The 19604-nt window shown below is 35.2% G+C and overlaps 1 protein-coding gene across 1 annotated transcript in view; it reads right to left on the bottom strand.

The window, feature by feature from the left end:
• Positions 1-19604, bottom strand: part of C10H14orf39 (chromosome 10 C14orf39 homolog) — a 48874-nt gene that overhangs the window by 16556 nt on the left and 12714 nt on the right. The window contains exons 5-13 of the mRNA XM_052647285.1: positions 14738-14925; positions 14582-14624; positions 12709-12829; positions 11670-11761; positions 11141-11274; positions 10270-10346; positions 3859-3944; positions 3714-3772; positions 551-612 (exon numbers count right to left, since the gene is read on the bottom strand). Coding sequence (XP_052503245.1) covers positions 551-612; positions 3714-3772; positions 3859-3944; positions 10270-10346; positions 11141-11274; positions 11670-11761; positions 12709-12829; positions 14582-14624; positions 14738-14925 — 862 coding nt within the window. The remainder of the gene's footprint in view (positions 1-550; positions 613-3713; positions 3773-3858; positions 3945-10269; positions 10347-11140; positions 11275-11669; positions 11762-12708; positions 12830-14581; positions 14625-14737; positions 14926-19604) is intronic.

The following is a 19604-nucleotide window of genomic DNA, read 5'->3' on the forward strand; positions in this document are numbered from 1 at the left end:
TAGGAATACGATTTCTCAAATGTTTGTTACCAAATTCCATTTGGAAACAATTTATTTGGGTCACTCCAGCAAAAAATAATTTAAGTGTGCTTTTTACCTGTATTTCTTTATAGTAGAATACTACTGTTGTTTCTCTTGTTTTATCCCTTAGTAGCTACAGTACATTGCCTACACCTATAATCACTAAAGCTATTACTATTAAAAAATACTTTGAAGATATTTCTGTGGCAGCCTTGGCTAATAATTCAATCTTACCAAACAAAATTTCTTTCTTCAGTTATAATTTAGTTGTTGTGGTATCAATATATATAGTCAATTATTAATGACAATTTTTTAAATATTTCATGTAAACTTTTTGTGGTTTCACTTTTAAATCTATAACTCCTCCAAGGAATAGAATCTGTAACATTACAGCAACTTGCTTACTAAGCTAATAATATCCAGACCTCACATAAATAAGCTTCATTATCCCAAATCTGAAATTAAAATGAAAACAATATTTAAATTAGAATATTCTGCTTAGGAATTAAAAACAAAACATTTGACTTACTTGTGAAGCACAATTTGATTCTGGCAATTGTCTTATTGTCCTTTTATCTCCACACTCAGCATCTGTTTGTTATATGAGAACAAACTACTTTTTCTTTTTGAAATTCAATTGTAAATAAAACAAATTAAACCATATGAAACGGCCAATATTTAACTGTTCTTGGTCAATAAAAATGGAAATTTTAGATACTTCAATCTGATATGTAAAAATAATAGAATAAAACCTACATGAACAGTTTAACAAACAAAATTATAAAGAGAACACCCCATGTAACTGCTGCCTTGATAAAGAAATAGAACATTATGAGTTCTCCAAAAGGCCCCATATTCCCCATAGCCTCCTTCTCAGTGGTAAACACTATTCTGACTTCTGTGATAATCATTACCCTGATTTGCTTTATCAGTTTATCACTTAAGCAATATACTTTTTCCTGTTTTAAATGTTATATGATGAAATAATAATGTATGTGCTCTTTGTCATGCTTTTTCGGTTTAGTACACTCATGAGATTCATCTATATTGTTGCATATAGACATAGTTTGCTTACTTTTATAGGTGTAAAGCATTCCATTATATAAACACAGCACAATGTAACACAATACTATCCATTCAACTACAGATGGATATTTGGGGTGTTTCTGTTTTGAGGCTATTACAATGATTTTAACACTCTTCTATATATATATATTTGTATGTACGCACTTGTATTTCTCTAGGTACATACCTAGGAGTGGAATTACAAAATATAGGGTATGTGTATCTTCCATTTTACCAGATATTAAACTATTCTCCAATTTTAGTTTTGAAACTATTCACCAATTTTTGTTGTGGCAACTGGCCATCCTGAGCTACCCTAGGGAATTATTCAATTTCACAGGACAAAATTATGAGCTCCAATTATAACTTAGTTATATGTCAGTAAGTTATTTATAAATGACATATTAAAAGTTTCTACCAATAATTATGTGAGTTTTAATTGTCCTACATTCTCATCAACACTGAACTTTGTCAGACCTTCCAAATTTTGCTAATCTGATGGGGGTATAATGATATCTCATTGTGGGTTTATTTTTCAGTTTCCTGATTTGCTGAACATTTTTTTTTAATTTGTTTATCTGCCACAAAGGTTTTTCTATTTGAAGTGCCTGTTTGTAATTATTTTGCACATTTCTAATTGGGTTGTCTGTAGTTTTCTTCTTGGTTTGTAGAAGGTTTTTACACATTTTTGGAAACTACTCCTTTGACAGTTTTATTAAAAATATATTCTCTTGCCTCCCATTCTTTTTATAGTGTTTTTTGATGAACAGAAATTCTTAATTTTAATATAACCAAATTTATCAATACTTCTTTTATGATTGGGTTTTTTCATTTTTTTAAAGAAATTCTTCCCTATCTTGAACAGAAGTTTCCCAATTTGGTCATCTGAAAGCTTTATAGGTTTGCATCTTGCATTAATCATACTACTACTTTCACATATATTAACTTCTTCAAAAGATAGGCTTGGAGATTGTTGAAGAGAATCTTTCTTCTTCTAAGATAATTATATATCTTCTTGAGTATAGAGCCTCACCACATAGGCTCAATGGCAGCTAGGACTATGCCAGATACATACATTTCCCCATATATCTGTATTAGGGGGTATATTGTTTCTAGAGATTATCCATTCCTCCCTGTCTAACACTCTGTCAGCTTAGCATATACAGAGGATTATAAACAGGTGAAATATATCACCTGGATAGATAAGTCATAATCCTTTTTTCCAGAAGAAAGTAGGAGGAGTATCCATCTAAGCATATTATCTTGGTTGAATCCTATATTGAGAGTGAGAGGAACAGGCTTATAGTATATTATATGACCATTCAGAATATGCATATATTTACCACCAGAATGAGTCATTTTTTAAAATTTCAAAGTAAGTCAAGAAGAGAGAAAGACTTTTATATAGCCTAATTGCTACTTATTACTGGGCAACTATCAGTCAGTCAGTTCAGTCGCTAAGTTGTGTCTGACTCTTTATGACTCCATGGACTGCAGCATGCCAGGCTTCACTGTCCATCACCAACTCCCGGAGTGTGCTCAGACTCATGTCCATCAAGTTGGTGATGCCATCCAACGATCTTATCCTCTGTCGTCTCTTTCTTCTCCTGCCTTCAATCTTTCCCAGCATCAGGGTCTTTTCCAATGAGTCAGTTCTTCGCATCAGGCGCAACTATATATATATATTTGTATGTGTGTGTCTCTATGATATATTATATATTTTATATATATATGTATGCATACAGTATATATATAAATATATATATAGAGAGAGAGAGATACACACACATAGAGAATGAGTCTGTGTCAAGGGTGCATCAAAGTTCTAAGAGCTACTTGACTCTAGGATAATAAATTTATACATATATATCCTGTGACTGTTCTATGATTTATTCGAAGAAAATAATCTAAGATAGCAAAATATTTATATAGAAGAAAATAGTAGCATCATTTATAACAGAAAAAAATCCGGAAATAACAAAATATTCAGTGAGAGACTGCTAAATAAATTAAAGCATACCCATGCAAAGACATATTATGGACTTCCCTGGTGGCTCAGACGGTAAAGCGTCTACCTACAATGTGGGAGACCGGGGTTCAGTCCCTGAGTCGGGAAGATCTCCTGGAGAAGGAAATGGTAACCCACTCCAGTATTCTTGCCTGGAAAATCCCATGGATGAGGAAGCCTGGTAGGCTACAGTCCATGGGGTCATAAGTCATCACAAATAAAATCTATTTAATGGCATGGAAAAATATCCTCAAGGGCAAATCAAATGGAAAGAAAAAGACCCAAAGTAATATACATAGTATGTTTCAAATTTGAAGGAACAAACAAAAAGAAAAAAAAAACCACATATGCATAGAGAAAAAAAAAATATAATAGTATATATAGTATCAGTTATATCTGGGTGGTTGGTATTTTTGCTTCTTTTATATTTTTCTCCATTTTCCAAATTTTCTACAATAAGTGTATTTCTTTTATATTTAAGGAAAACATATTTTAAAACCAGGCATGCAGGGTGAGTTAGCCAGAGATGCAAACCATCCAAATAATTTATTTGACTAGTATAAAAATCTGATATAACTTGCTACTCCAATTTCTTAGGAATAATATAAATGGCAAATACCTGTATCTCTCTTTTCCAACCATTGATTGCAATTTGATTGTTTCTGTGGAGTTACCAATCTAAAATACAATAAACAACATTTTTATATTATTTACTGAGTTGAGCATTTCAGAAAATAAGTCAATTTCTTATTTTTAAAGGTTACCTGAACTGCATAATATTTTGTGAATTTTTAAAAGCTGTAACATGTGTACATTTTGGATGGTTATTCACAGCAGAGTCATTCAATACCTGAACAAAAGAAATTAAGCATTAGAATTGACTATACAAAACAATAAAATGTTTTGCTTGCCATGGCTACTCAAGGCTCTCAAAGAACATTGTCATCCACCTCATCATCACTATTATTATCAACACTGACAAGTACAAACATTAAATGAAACCACTGCATACAAAACATTAAGTCAAACACTGGGAAACAGAAAGGTTTAAGAGTCTCAAGGAATTTGATATTTTTGAAAAGTATAATTAATATGCCTGATAGTATACACACATTTAAGGTAAACTTAAAATTTTGTCTTCCTTAATTACTCAAGTGAATCTTAATTCTTAATCTAATTAATTTATGCTCAGTTCACTCGCTTAGTCATGTCTTGAGTCCTTGCAACCCCATGGACTGCAGCACACCAGGCCTCAATGTCCATAATCAACTCCCGGAGTTTACTCAAACTCATGTCCATTGAGTCAGTGATGTCATTCAACCATCTCATACTCTGTCATCCCCTTCTTCTCCTGCCTTCAATCTTTCCCAGAGTCAGGGTCTTTTCCAATGAGTCAGTTCTTCGCATCAGGTGGCCAAAGTATTGGAGTTTCAGCTTCAGCATCAGTCCTTCCAATGAATATTCAGGACTGATCTCCTTTAAAATAGACGGGTTGGATCTCCTTGCAGTCCAAGGGACTCTCAAGAGTCTTCTCCAACACCACAGTTCAAAAGCATCAATTCTTCTGCACTCAGCTTTCTTCACAGTCCAACTTTCACATCCATACATGACTACTGGAAAAAACAGAGCTTTGACTAGATGGACCTTTGTTGGCAAAGGAATGTCTGTGCTTTTTAACATGCTGGCTAGATTGGTCATAAATTTTCTTCCAAGGAGCAAGCATCCTTTAATTTCATGGCTGTAGTCACCATCTGCAGTGATTTTGGAGCCCCAAAAAATAAAGTCTGTCACTGTTTCCACTGTTTCCCCATCTGTTTGCCATGAAGTGATGGGACCAGATGGCATGATCTTAGTTTTCTGAATGTTGAGTTTTAAGCCAACTTTTTCCCTCTCCTCTTTCACTTTCATCATGAGGCTCTTTAGTTCTTCTTCACTTTCTGTCATATGGTGTCTTCTGCATATCTGAGGTTATTGATATTTCTCCCAGTAATCTTGATTCCAGCTTGTGCTTCATCCAGCCCAGCGTTTCTCGTGATGTACTCTGCATATACGTTAAATAAGCAGGGTGACAATATACAGCCTTGATGTACTCCTTTCCCTATTTGGAACCAGTCTGTTGTTCCATGTCCAGCTCTAACTGTTGCTTCCTGACCTGCATACAGATGTCTCAAGAGGCAGGTCAGGTGGTCTAGTATTCCCATCTCTTGAAGAATTTCCCACAGTTTGTGGTGATCCACACAGTCAAAGGTTTTGGCATAGTCCATAAAGCAGAAATAGATGTTTTCCTGGAACTCTCTTGCTTTTTCAATAATCCAACGGATGTTGGAATTTGATCTCTGGTTCCTCTGCCTTTTCTAAATCCAGCTTGAACATCTGGAAGTTCACGGTTCATGTACTGTTGAAGCCTGGCTTGGAGAATTTTGAGTATTACTTTATTAGCGTGTGAGATGAGTGCAATTGTGTGGTAGTTTGAGCATTCTTTGGCATTGCCTTTCTTTGGGATTGGAATGAACACTGACCTTTTCCAGTCCTGTGGCCACTGCTGAGTTTTCCAAATTTGCTGACATATTGCAGCACTTTCACAGCATCATCTTTCAGGATTTGAAATAGCTCCACTGAAATTCCATCACCTCCACTAGCTTTGTTTGTAGTGATGCTTCCTAAGGCCCATTTGACTTCGCATTCCAGGATGTCTAGCTCTAGGTGAGTGATCATACCATCAAAATTATCTGGATCGTGAAGATCTTTTTTGAATAGTTCTGTGTATTCTTGCCAAGTCTTCTTAATATCTTCTGCTTCTGTTAGGTCTGTACCATTTCTGCCCTTTATTTTGCCCATCTTTGCATGAAATGTTCCCTTGGTATCTCTAATTTTCTCAAAGAGATCTCTAGTCTTTCCCATTCTATTGTTTTCCTCTATATCTTTGCACTGATCACTGAGGAAGGCTTTCTTATCTCTCCTTGCTATTGTTTGGATCTCTGCATTCAAATAGGTATAGTTTTAGAAGGTCTTGTAGGTCTTCATAGAACTGTTCAACTTCAGTTTCTTCAGCGTTACTTGTTGGGGCATAGGCTTGGATTTCTGTGATATTGAATGGTTTGCCTTGTAAATGAACAGAGATCATTCTGTCATTATTTAGACTGCATCTAAGTACTGTTGCAGTACTTGGATGCATTCTTTGGATGTAATTAATTGATGCTTTTGAACTCTGGTGTTAGAGAAGACTCATGAGAGTCCCTTGGACTGCAAGGAGATCCAACCAGTCCATTCTAAAGGAGATCAGTCCTGGGTGTTCTTTGGAAGGACTGATGCTGAGGCTGAAACTCCAATACTTTGGCCACCTCATGCGAAGAGTTGACTCACTGGAAAAGACCCTGATGCTGGGAAAGATTGAGGGCAGGAGGAGAAGGGGATGACAGAGGATGAGATGGCTGGATGGCATCACCGATTTGATGGGCATGAGTTTGGGTGAACTCCGGGAGTTGGTGATGGACAGCGAGGCCTGGCGTGCTGCAATTCATGGGGTCGCAAAGAGTCGGACACGACTGAGCAACTGAACTGAACTGAACTGAACTGTACTTATGTCTGTGTCTCTAAATCCCCTATATGCTCTAAAATTGAATACAGGAAAGGAAAACAAGGTAAGAGTAAATCCTGAAACCTTCTTTTTAAAACATGTATGACACATATGGCAGAACTAATATATTATTTTTAACTTTAAATTTTATGTAATGCTTAAATCACTGCTTTACTAATGTTTATACTGTCTGTTTCAAGTCTTTCATTTTCCCCAAGTCACTCATTTTGAAGAGTTATTGATTTTTCTTATTTTACCTGTAATTAAAATATCTTTAATAGGAAAGTGTATCCATTTATTTTTGTTATAATGGCCATTTTTAAATTTTGCTTTTGTCGTTGTTGTTCAGTTGCTCAGTCGTGTCCAACTCTCTGTGACTCCATGAACTGCAGCAGGCCAGGCTTCTCTGTCCTTCACCATTTCCTAGAGCTTGCTCAGACTCATGCCCATTGAGTCAGTGATGCCATCCAACCATCTCATCTTCTGCCATCCCCTTCTCCTCCTGCCTTCAGTCTTTTCCAGGATGAGAGTCTGATTTAAAATGAGTTGGCTCTTCACATCAGGTGGTCAAAGTATTGGAGCTTCAGCTTCAGCATCAGCCCTTCTGATGAATATTCAGAGTTGACACGCTGTAGGACTGACTGGTTTGATCTCCTTACTGTCCAAGGGACTCTCAAGAGTCTTCTCCAACACCACACTTCAAAGGCACCAATTCTTTGGTGTTCAGCCTTCTTTATGGTCCAACTCTCACATCCATAATGACTACTGGAAAAACCATAGCTTTGACTACACGGACCTCTGTAGGCAAAGTAATGTCTCTGCTTTTTAATACACTGTCTATGTTTGTCATAGCTTTTATTCTAAGAAGCAAGTGTCTTTTAATTTTGTGGATGCAGTCACCACCTGCAGTGATTTTGGAGCCCAAGAAAAAGTCTGTCACTGTTTCCACTGTTTCCCCATCTATTTGCCATGAATTGATGGGACCAGATGCCATGATCTTTATTTGCCTCTCAGAAGACATTTGACAATATCTGGAGATACTTTTGATTGTCATAAATTGCAGATGAGGTGCTACTGGACTCTAGTGGATCACTAGAGTAATTTATTTTTTCTGTGGACAACCCCACAATAAAGAATTAATTATCTGATCCAAAATGTCAACAGTGTCACTATTGAGAAACTGTGATCTAAGGTTTGACAGAATTCACCTGAAAAACTGAGTCTGAAGTGTTCTGAAGGGCATGTGTGGTAGAGGGAAAAGGGAGGGAAATAAGAGAGAAAAGAGGGAAATAGGCATTTATTTATATTTCAGTTACATTTACATTTCTGTTTCTTCTAAGTTATTGATCTATTCATGTTTTTCTTTTTCAGTCTAGCAATTTATATTGTCCAAAAAATTTTCCATCTCACCTAAATTTTCAAGTTTGTTGGTATATAATTTTACATACTATCATCTTAGGACTTCGAAAATATTTCTTTCAAAAGTGTAGTGATACACACTGTTTCCCCACTTTATACTTTTCTTTTTCGATGGGGGACTTCTCTTTTTTTCTGTACACTTGCTGAAACTTACTAGTGCTTGGCTATATTAATTAACTCAATTTTTAAATTTCATAAATTTCTGCTTTTCTCTGTTAATTCCTACCTTTTTGCATTTATTATTTTATTTTTGTATTTTAAGTTAAGCTTTTCATATTTTAAGTTCAACATTTCAGATTAATACTTAATGTTTGGCTGATTTTAATCTTCCTTATTTTCTAATATGTTTGTTTTCAAACATAAACTTCTCTCTGAAGACCAGTTTGGCTACATTTCACAGGTTATAGTATGCTTTTAAATAGTTTTTAAATTCTATTTTGATTTCTTCTATAGCCCAAAAGTAATTTGAAAGCATGTGAATTACGGCAGAAAGTGAAGAACTAAAGAGTCTCTTGATGAAAGTGAAAGAAGAGAGTGAAAAAGTTGGCTTAAAGCTCAACATTCAGAAAACTAAGATCATGGCATCCGGTCCCATCACTTCATGGGAAATAGATGGGGAAACAGTGGAAACAGTGGCTGACTTTATATTTTGGGGCTCCAAAATCACTGCAGATGGTGATTGCAGCCATGAAATTAAAAGATGCTTACTCCTTGGAAGGAAAGTTATGACCAACCTAGACAGCATATTCAAAAGCAGAGACATTACTTTGTCAACAAAGCTCTGTCTAGTCAAGGCTCTGGTTTTTCTAGTAGTCATGTATGGATGCGAGAGTTGGACTATAAAGAAAGCTGAGCACAGAATTGATGCTTTTGAACTGTGGTGTCGGAGAAGACTCTTGACAGTCCCTTAGACTGCAAGGAGATCCAACCAGTCCATCCTAAAGGAGATCAGTCCTGGGTGTTCATTGGAAGGACTGATGTTGAAGCTGAAACTCCAATACTTTGGCCACCTGATGCAAAGAGCTGACTTATTGGAAAAGACCCTGATGCTGGGAAAGATTGAGGGCAGGAGGAGAAGGGGATGACAGAGGATGAGATGGTTAGATGGCATCACTGACTCAATGGACATGGGTTTGGGTGGACTCCGGGAGTTGGTGATAAACAGGGAGGCTTGGCATGCTGTGGTTCATGGGGTCACAAAGAGTCGGACATGACTGAGTGACTGAACTGAACTGAATTTCTTTTTACTCAACCAAATAGTTATTTGAGGAGAAGGTTAGCTTTTTGTTTAACTTGTTTAACTTTTTTGATGTTGTGGTTAGTGAAGATAGCAGCTTTTTAGAATGGAGGAGATATCCTTTTTGTTCTAATAAATAGTCAATTTTGGTGAATACTGCAAACAAAATTTAACTGAATTATGTGTATGTTGGGCACAAAGCTTACTATTTGTGTTAGGTCCTCTACATCCTTACTTATTTTTCATCTACTTGATTCATTCTTGTTGGCAGAAACTGCTAGTTTTTCTATCTTCTTCAAAATTGACATTTCCTTTATGTTCTGATTTAAAAAGTAAACAAACAAAAACCCCATCATGTTTGTCAACCTCTCTGCAGACAGAGGTAACCATGTTTTAAAGTTCTTGTCAATGAAACATTAACAAATTGTTTAAGGAGCTTCCATGAAAGATCCCTAAAAATGAGGCTGACTCAACAAGAGTTTTTTTCCCCTTCTTCTTTCCTCCCTAGAAGGAAGATATGATAGCAAGTTACAAGGTTATTCTGATCATGAAATAACCTTGAGGTAAAAGGTTAGCATAAGGATAGCAGGAAAAGAAAACACCAATGGAAGTCAAGAAATGATGACATTATGGAGATGGTGCCACAATTTCCCTCTTCAATCTAATTCCTTCAGAAATGTCTCTTACATTTTGGTCTATTGGGTACAGGGACTGATATTTTCAAATATCTTTTATTTTTAGAAGTAAAGGAGAAGGCTACAGTATATGCTCAGGCTACCATACAAAACTCTTAAGTTTTTCATATCCTGAGATTGTACTAATGGCTAGTTTAATATATTTATAACACACACACACATACACACACACACCCTAAATGCAGTACATTCATTATATCATTTAATGCAAGCATTTCATTTGTACTATTAAAAAAGAAATACCTACATGTGCATCATTTTCTTTTTGCTTGAAGTCAATATTGGCAAGCTTTGACTGACTCACAGAACTTTCTTCTTTTTTATCTAGATTATTAAATTGTACAACTTCAAATCAATGCCAGAAATAGAATCAAATGTCATGTCCAACATTTAACCTAACCTTGTAATTTAAAAAATCAAGTTACAAAGTATTTAAAGTAAAGAATTATGAAATTATTACATAATCTTAATTCTTCAATATATAGTAGCTACTATAATAACCATGTATGTAAAATGAAAAACAGCTGATTAAAAATAAATAAGTAAATTTTTAAAATTAAATTTTAGAAAGTAGCTGACAAAACTACATCTTTATAATAGGGAACCAAAGAACAAAGAGTGTTGATGTAAATGACTGGGGAATAAAACAGCTAGTGTAGTTAACCTAGCACAATGTAGTTAATCTATCCATCGAATAAAACATGATTTAAATGTCTCAGTGACTAAGTCACAATATCATTACCACAAGTCTCACCACCATGGGGTCGCAAAGAGTCGGACACAACTGAGTGACTTTAATCATACATATTGAGAATACAACCTCTCAAATGAAAAATATATAATTATTCATCCTCTTATGATAGCTGGAAACCAGACTAAAACTCTTTTTTAAAAAAAATCATGAGTGATTTCTCTCTCAAAGAGAAAAATGTTATGTATAGAAGGCACATATTGCTTGCTCTCAGAAAGAACCAAAGTGACACTTTATGAGTCTATAAGTCTCCAGTATTATTAGCTCTTGCTTACACCAAGTGATAACTAAAATTGCTCCTTTCTATTCCTTCTTTTATATGTTCTCAAACAAAACTAAGTTTTTGAATAATAAACAGATACTGTACCTATAACTCTTGGTTCTGAAGAATGCATCTTTATTGGTTTTACTAATTTCTGAGATTCATATGGAAGAAATAATTGACTGTTTTGAGCGGTTTTGTTCAACATAAGTACAGGTTGTGGATCTTTTTCAAAAATTCTAAAGAGAAGAGTGAATAATATTAAATATTAGCTAAGTAAAAATTAGCATATTTTAAAGTTAGAAGAGATATTTAGATATTATATAGCTAAAACTCCTCAAGTTGTATAGAATATGTAATAAATTTTAAATGTAGAATATCTGTTCACATAAACAAAGTGCTATTTTAAAGTTTACCTATACCTTTCTCTTGAGGCTTCCCTGGTGGCTAAAATGGTAAAGAATCTGCCTGCAATGCAGGAAACCCTGCTTGGGAAGATGCCCTGGAGAAAGGAATGGCTACTCTCTCTGGTATTCTTGCCTAGAGAATCCCATAGACAAAAGAGCCTGGCGGGCTCCAGTCCATGGTGTCTCAAAGAGCCCAACATAACTTAGTGGCTAAACCCCCACCATACCTTTCTTTCAATTCCTTTCTCTTTTCTACTTTTTTACTTTTTTCTTCCAGAGTTTCTGTAAGATTCTTCATTTCATAATGTCTTGCAATCTGCTAAAAAGAAAAATGACAAAGCAAAACAAAATAAATACCTGCAAAGCATTAAGAAACATTTGGTTATCTTACCTAATGAATATGATTTTTTTTCTACATAATCACAAGATTTATATTTTTGGTAGTACTAACAATCTTTTAGTGAAAGTTAATAAAACAGTCAAAATTAACAATAAATTATACTCCTTTTATTCTTCCTTACAACTCCATTAGGAAACCTAGATTTCAATCAACTTTCATTCTTTTTAAAAAGGACAGTCAGAAGCAATGTAGATGTTGATTCTCTACATAGAGATGTCCAATAGTTACTATATATTTTAAAGAAAGTGACACTCATTTTCTTCTTACTAAAATGATATTACTGTTATGTGGAACCTCATGCTTACAGATGATAAATATACCATCTTTAACACAATTTTAATAAAATTTAAAAAATTAGCCATTCAACTTTTTCTCAAAATTTGGAAGTGACTTTGGTGGCTCTCATACTCATCAATTAAAGCCACATTTCAATAGATGACACTAAAAATATATTCAAGAAAATATCATATATCATCAATCTTAAAGGCTAAAAACTAGTTCTGGCCTAGCTTTATAAAGACTTCAGTCATAAATTTTCTAGATTAAGGTTTTTAAATCATTTAATAACTTGTTTTGCTTTTTGACAGCACTGCTGTAAGCTCTGTCAATGCCTTTAATTATCTATTATTAAGCTCCAACTTGTTCTTTCTTTATCTTCTTTCCTTAGCACTCAAAGAAAGTTAAACTATTTCCAAAACTCAGAGTTGAATATACTCAATACCTAAAAACATTTTGGTTCCAAAGGTAATCTGAGGCAAATAAATTATTGAGTTGCTTTAGAAACAGCTCTTCTTAGACCATCATCTAACATACCATAACACTTATATATTAACATACATATTAGAAACATATAACAAAATTAATACCTGGTTTAAATAATTAATTTCTATTTCCATGTCATCTACTTCTTTCTTCAAGTCACATGATCTTTTGGAAAACTGGTTAGCATGTTTAAGAATATCTTGTGTTTTATATCTCAAATTAACCCTTTTATGTTAAGGAACTATGTCATATAAATAACTTTCACATTTATAATATAAGTACTATATAAAAATAATTAGTATTATATAAAATTAATTATATATATCATATATGCAATATGAATAACAGTATCTGAAAACAGCAGAAAGACTAATACAAACATCTGGCAAACTGTCAATTTACTGTTTGTCTACATTATATACTTAGCTTAAAAATAATATCTCATCAAATGCATGTTAGGATTTTTTCTTTCAGTTAAATTTTTTCACAGGGCAGTTTTTTACTTTTATTTTTAACCCAAGTTTATCATGTCATTTGGCATGATAAACATAATCAAGTCCAAACTAAACTGCTTTAGTTTCTATAATTTATTTGTTCTAAGATCAACATTATAAATCCACTCAATCTTCCTTTTCTTGCTCTTTATGGTCCATCTGTGCACCAGGAGAACTCAAAAGAGAGCTATATCTTCTCTTTGAACTTTCTGCTTGAACTAGATTTACACTCAATTTGAAGTAGAGAATCTCTCAGCTGCTAACAAAACTTCTGCATGATTACTAGTTTTTACAATTTCCTAAGTTACTCTGCAATCCATTAGGAAAATTTTTTAAATATATATAACAGTGCTAATGAGCAAGAACTCCAGAGAAAATCTTTGCCAGACCTTTCCTATTTCACTAAAATTTAGGATTTATATGCTAGAGTATAAAATTTCAAATGAACTTTGTAACACTATGCTATAATCATAGTATCAATTTAAATTTTTTAGATATAGACAGTTAACTCCTAATCTTCAACTCTCCCCACCTTCATCACCTCTTCATGTCAAACAATGTCTCATCCGTTTCTACAATCCAAGTCCCTAAACCCCTGCTGTGCCTTCTGCATCTACCACCAACCTCTGCCTCTTCCCACTGAAAGTTAAAACACTCACAGTTTAATAGAAGAAATGGACATGCAAACAAGTAATTCTAATGCAGTGGCAAAGTATTAGATGAGCAGCAAATGAACAACAAAGTACAGAATAAGCTAAACCCAAACATGAAGAGAGCAAACAGCCAAGGAGTTAAAAGGATGATTTAGGATGAAGCAGCATGAAGCAACGTAGAATACAGGGATAAAGAAGACTTAGTACAAACAGTGGAGTTATAATCTGATAGGAAAGCATATGAAGGATTGTGGAGGTTGGAAGAGGATTAAAGTTCCAAGTTCATCATGGGAGAAGATCTCCTTGACAAAGAGATGAGACTTAGACCAATTAAAAATTACTTAAGCATCTAAAACAATGCCACTGCATTAGAATTACTTGTTTATATGTTTGTTTCCTCTACCAAACTGTGAGCTCCTTATGAGAAAGCTCTGTATCTTCTTGAGTACTTCCTGGCACAAAGTAGATACCCAATGAATTGTGACTCACGTCCTTACCACCTTCCATCCTAATAGAAATAATCAACTGACTTAATTGAAATTCTTTGGTAAGACAAAGCAAAATAACTTTTTTATTGGTTTGGTTGCTAAGTTATGCCACTTAAAGACAAGTACATATACCACTTTATTTGCATTAAAATTTCTTGCTTCTGATGACATGCACATATATGAAAACTAATTCCAGATGACTTTTAAAGTAATCTCTTAATTTTTTAATTAAACAAAAAAACCAAATCAATGTAACAGTCACAGGAAAACACAGTAACAGCTAGAATACAGAAACAATACTTATCAAATAAAAATTCTAAGTAGAAATACTACTGTGGATACATATGTAGTGTCCAAGTGGTAAGTGATGGAAAGGGGGCAGGCACTGAAAAACAAAACCATATTGATTTATTATATTCTTTTCACTAAAGGGTAATGTTATTAAAACAGTATGTATCAAAAATATGTATGTATCAAACAGTATGTATAAAAAATTACCTAAAAATTCCATAAAAATAGTTTCATTCATTTTCAGTTGTTCAGTACTTGTCAACACTCTGTTTTTAATTTCTTCATATTCTCTTTTCTTCTCATAATATTCATGTGAGAGGGGTGTTTCTGAGTATTTTAGTTGATATTGCTTTAAAACATCTTCATACTGACATATATAACCATGGTACATTTTTCTGTTAAAATTAAAAGAAATGATATCAATGTAACAAAAGTGTATCTAAAAACTTTCTAAAATCACTTGTTAAAAACTACTAAATTAAGCATTAAAGACAAGTTAAAAATCTACTTATTTTTGCTTCACTCAATACTGTCTGCCCTTTAAACTTTTCTTAACTCTATAAAACTTTTCAATTCTCTACACTTTTTCTTCACTACCTGAGTTCCTCACTCCTTAATCCTCTTCAATTAAAATTCTACTTCCACCATTCTAATGAATCCACCCTTCCCAAGGTTACCAATGATCTAATTTGTCCAACTTAGTGATCTCTTTTCACTTCTCATCCTACATGACAATGCAGAACGTGGTTCTTTTGATTACTTCTTGAATCTCTATCCTCTAAATCTCTATTCTTCCCAGTTCAGCTACCTTTATAACTATGCCTTTAAATCTCCTTAAGTTTTCTGCGCTAAAATTATCACATTCTATGTGACAGAACTGTGGGTTCACAATCATTCTTGCATACTCCACAACTGTTTTATAAGAAAATTTCAGCACTGTTTGGAGGAACTTCTCCAGTACCGCTCAGGTAGAGGTGAATGGTCATCCCTTCAAGAACCAGTCTTGAGTGAGATGGTCAATTCTTGCAAAAAAAGATATTAACTCTCCCTTCTTACCTGAACTTTGCATGATCTACAAGACGAGTCAGTTACTATGATCTATGGGCCAAATCTAACCTGCTACCTGTTTTTGTACAGTCTACAAGCTAAGAACCATTTTTACATTTTTAAATTATTTTTTAAAATCAAAATAATAATAATAATTCTTCATGACACATCAAAATTAATGAAAATCAAGCTGCAAATGTCCATAAAGAATGTTTTATTAGAACACAATACTTACATATTGCCTAAAGTTGCTCTTATACCAAAATACCAGACTGGAGTGGCTATGACAAACACTTTAACATTTAAAAAGCCTAGAACATTTACTATCGGGACCTTTAGCAAAAAAAGTTTGCCATTCCTCACCTACAACATTGAACATGTTCAATCCAGTTCACTGCAAAACCATATTCTTGAGAGAAGAAAAAGATGGCAGAGTAGAGGGAGAGGGAGCTCATCTCTTCCCACAAACACAACAAAACTACATTTACAGGTAGAATGATTCTTATAGAATACCTACTTAAAGCTTGCAGAAGATCTCAATTAAAGGTACAAGGAAGATTACCATGTAACCACTGCTCCTGAGGGAGGACTGAAATCTGAGCCAATTATCTGCACTCCCACTTTGGCATGGGGGTGAGGCTTGGGCAGGTTCTCATGCAGGTGGATTTGTGAGCACACTTACATTCCTTATCCCCTCATAGATCATAGCCTGTTGTGGCAAAGGGCTGGCATAACTCAATGGAGCTATCAGTCATGCTGTTTAGGGCCACCCAAGATAGACGCATCATAGTGAAGAGTTCTGACAAAATATGGTCCACAGGAAATGGCAAACCACTCTAGTATTCCTCCTGAGAGAACCCCATGAACAGTATGAAGAGACAAAAAGATATGACATTGGAAGCTGAGTCCCCCAGGTTGGGAAATGTCCAATATGCACCTGGGGAAGAGCAATGAACAATTACTAATAGCTCCAGAAATAATGAAGTGGTTGGACCAAAGCAGAATTAGCACTCAGTGGTGGATGTGACTGGTGATAAAAGTAAATCTCGACACTGTAAAGAACAATATGGCACAGGAACCTGGAATGTTAGCTCCACAAATTAAGGTAAAAAGGCTGTGGTCAAACAGGAGATGGCAGGAGTGAACATCAACATTTTAGGAGTCAGAAAACTAAAATGGACAGGAATGGGTGAATTTAATTCAGCTGAAATGATCTCCTTTAGGATGGACTGGTTGAATCTCCTTGCAGTCCAAGGGACTCTCAAGGGTCTTCTCCAACACCACAGTTCAAAAGCATCAATTCTTCTGCACTCAGCTTTCTTCACAGTCCAACTTTCACATCCATACATGACTACTGGAAAAAACAGAGCTTTGACTAGATGGACCTTTGTTGGCAAAGGAATGTCTGTGCTTTTTAACATGCTGGCTAGATTGGTCATAAATTTTCTTCCAAGGAGCAAGCATCCTTTAATTTCATGGCTGTAGTCACCATCTGCAGTGATTTTGGAGCCCCAAAAAATAAAGTCTGTCACTTTTTCCACTGTTTCCCCATCTGTTTGCCATGAAGTGATGGGACCAGATGGCATGATCTTAGTTTTCTGAATGTTGAGTTTTAAGCCAACTTTTTCCCTCTCCTCTTTCACTTTCATCATGAGGCTCTTTAGTTCTTCTTCACTTTCTGTCATATGGTGTCTTCTGCATATCTGAGGTTATTGATATTTCTCCCAGTAATCTTGATTCCAGCTTGTGCTTCATCCAGCCCAGCGTTTCTCGTGATGTACTCTGCATATACGTTAAATAAGCAGGGTGACAATATACAGCCTTGATGTACTCCTTTCCCTATTTGGAACCAGTCTGTTGTTCCATGTCCAGCTCTAACTGTTGCTTCCTGACCTGCATACAGATGTCTCAAGAGGCAGGTCAGGTGGTCTAGTATTCCCATCTCTTGAAGAATTTCCCACAGTTTGTGGTGATCCACACAGTCAAAGGTTTTGGCATAGTCCATAAAGCAGAAATAGATGTTTTCCTGGAACTCTCTTGCTTTTTCAATAATCCAACGGATGTTGGAATTTGATCTCTGGTTCCTCTGCCTTTTCTAAATCCAGCTTGAACATCTGGAAGTTCACGGTTCATGTACTGTTGAAGCCTGGCTTGGAGAATTTTGAGTATTACTTTATTAGCATGTGAGATGAGTGCAATTGTGTGGTAGTTTGAGCATTCTTTGGCACTGCCTTTCTTTGGGATTGGAATGAACACTGACCTTTTCCAGTCCTGTGGCCACTGCTGAGTTTTCCAAATTTGCTGGCATATTGAGTGCAGCACTTTCACAGCATCATCTTTCAGGATTTGAAATAGCTCCACTGGAATTCCATCACCTCCACTAGCTTTGTTTGTAGTGATGCTTTCTAAGGCCCATTTGACTTCGCATTCCAGGATGTCTGGCTCTAGGTGAGTGATCATACCATCACAAATATCTGGATCATGAAGATCTTTTTTTAATAGTTCTTCTGTGTATTCTTGCCAAGTCTTCTTAACATCTTCTGCTTCTGTTAGGTCTACACCATTTCTGCCCTTTATTGTGCCCATCTTTGCATGAAATGTTCCCTTGGTATCTCTAATTTTCTTGAAGAGATCTCTAGTCTTTCCCATTCTGTTTTTTCCTCTGTATCTTTGCACTGATCACTGAGAAAGGCTTTCTTATCTTTCCTTGCTATTATTTGGAACTCTGCATTCAAATGGGTATATCTTTCCTTTTCTGTTTTGCTTTTCACTTCTCTTCTTTTCACAGCTATTTGTAAGGCCTCGTCAGACAGCCATTTTGCTTTTTGCGTTTCTTTTTCTTGGAAATGGTATTGATCCCTGTCTCCTGTACAATGTTATGGACTTCCATCCATAGTTATTCAGGCACTCTGTCACATCTAACCCCGTGAATCTATTTCTCACTTCTACTGTAAAATTGTAAGGGATTTGATTTAGGTCATACCTAAATGGTCTAGTGATTTTCCCTACTTTCTTCAATTTAAGTCTGAATTTGGCAATAAGGAGTTCATGATCTGAGCCACAGTCAGCTCCCAGTCTTGTTTTTGCTGACTGTATAGAGCTTCTCCATCTTTGGCTTCAAAGGATATAATGAATCTGATTTCAGTATTGACTATCTAGTGATGTCCATGTGTAGAATCTCTTCTTGTGTTGTTGGGAGAGGGTGTTTGCTATGACAAGTGCATTCTCTTGGCAAAACTGGAAGGTGCTGTATGTCTTCACAGAACCAGTCAACTTCAACTTCTTCAGCATTAGTGGTTGGGGCAATACTTGGGCCAGTACTTGGGTAAAGAAATGCAGTACTTGGGTGCAGTCTCAAAAACAACAGAATGATCTCCATTCATTTCCATGGCAAACCATTCAACATCACAGTAATCCAAGTCTATCCCCCAACCACTAAGGCTGAAGAAGCTGAAGTTGACCAGTTCTGTATAGACATACAACACCTTCTAGAACTAACACCAAAAATAGATGTTCTTTTCATCATAGAGGATTGGAATGCAAAAGTAAGAAGTCAACAGGTACCTGTAGTAACAGGCAAGTTTGACCCTGGAATACAAAATGAAGTAGGGCAAAGGCTAACAGAGTTTTGTCAAGAGAACATACTAGTCATAGCAAACACTCTCCTTCAACAACACAACAGACAATTCTACACATGGATATCACCAAATGATCAATGCCAAAATTGATTATATTCTTTGCAGCCAAAGATGGAGAAGCTCTATACAGTCAGCAAAAACAAGACCTGGAGTTGACTGTGGCTCAGATCATGAGCTCCTTACTGAAAAAATCAGACTTAAATTGAAGAAAATAAGGAAAAGCACTAGGTCATACATCAATTATACCTCAATAAAGCTGGGGGGAAAATAGTAAGAAAAAAATAAAAATTAAAAATAAACTTGATACTGTTCTTATCCAATTATGTTAAAAATAAAAACATTTCAATTTTTTTAAATTAAGTGAAATTATTATATATTGTGTTCCAAGT

The sequence above is a fragment of the Budorcas taxicolor genome, chromosome 10 (genome assembly GCF_023091745.1).
Source record: "Budorcas taxicolor isolate Tak-1 chromosome 10, Takin1.1, whole genome shotgun sequence".
Lineage (NCBI taxonomy): Eukaryota > Metazoa > Chordata > Mammalia > Artiodactyla > Bovidae > Budorcas > Budorcas taxicolor.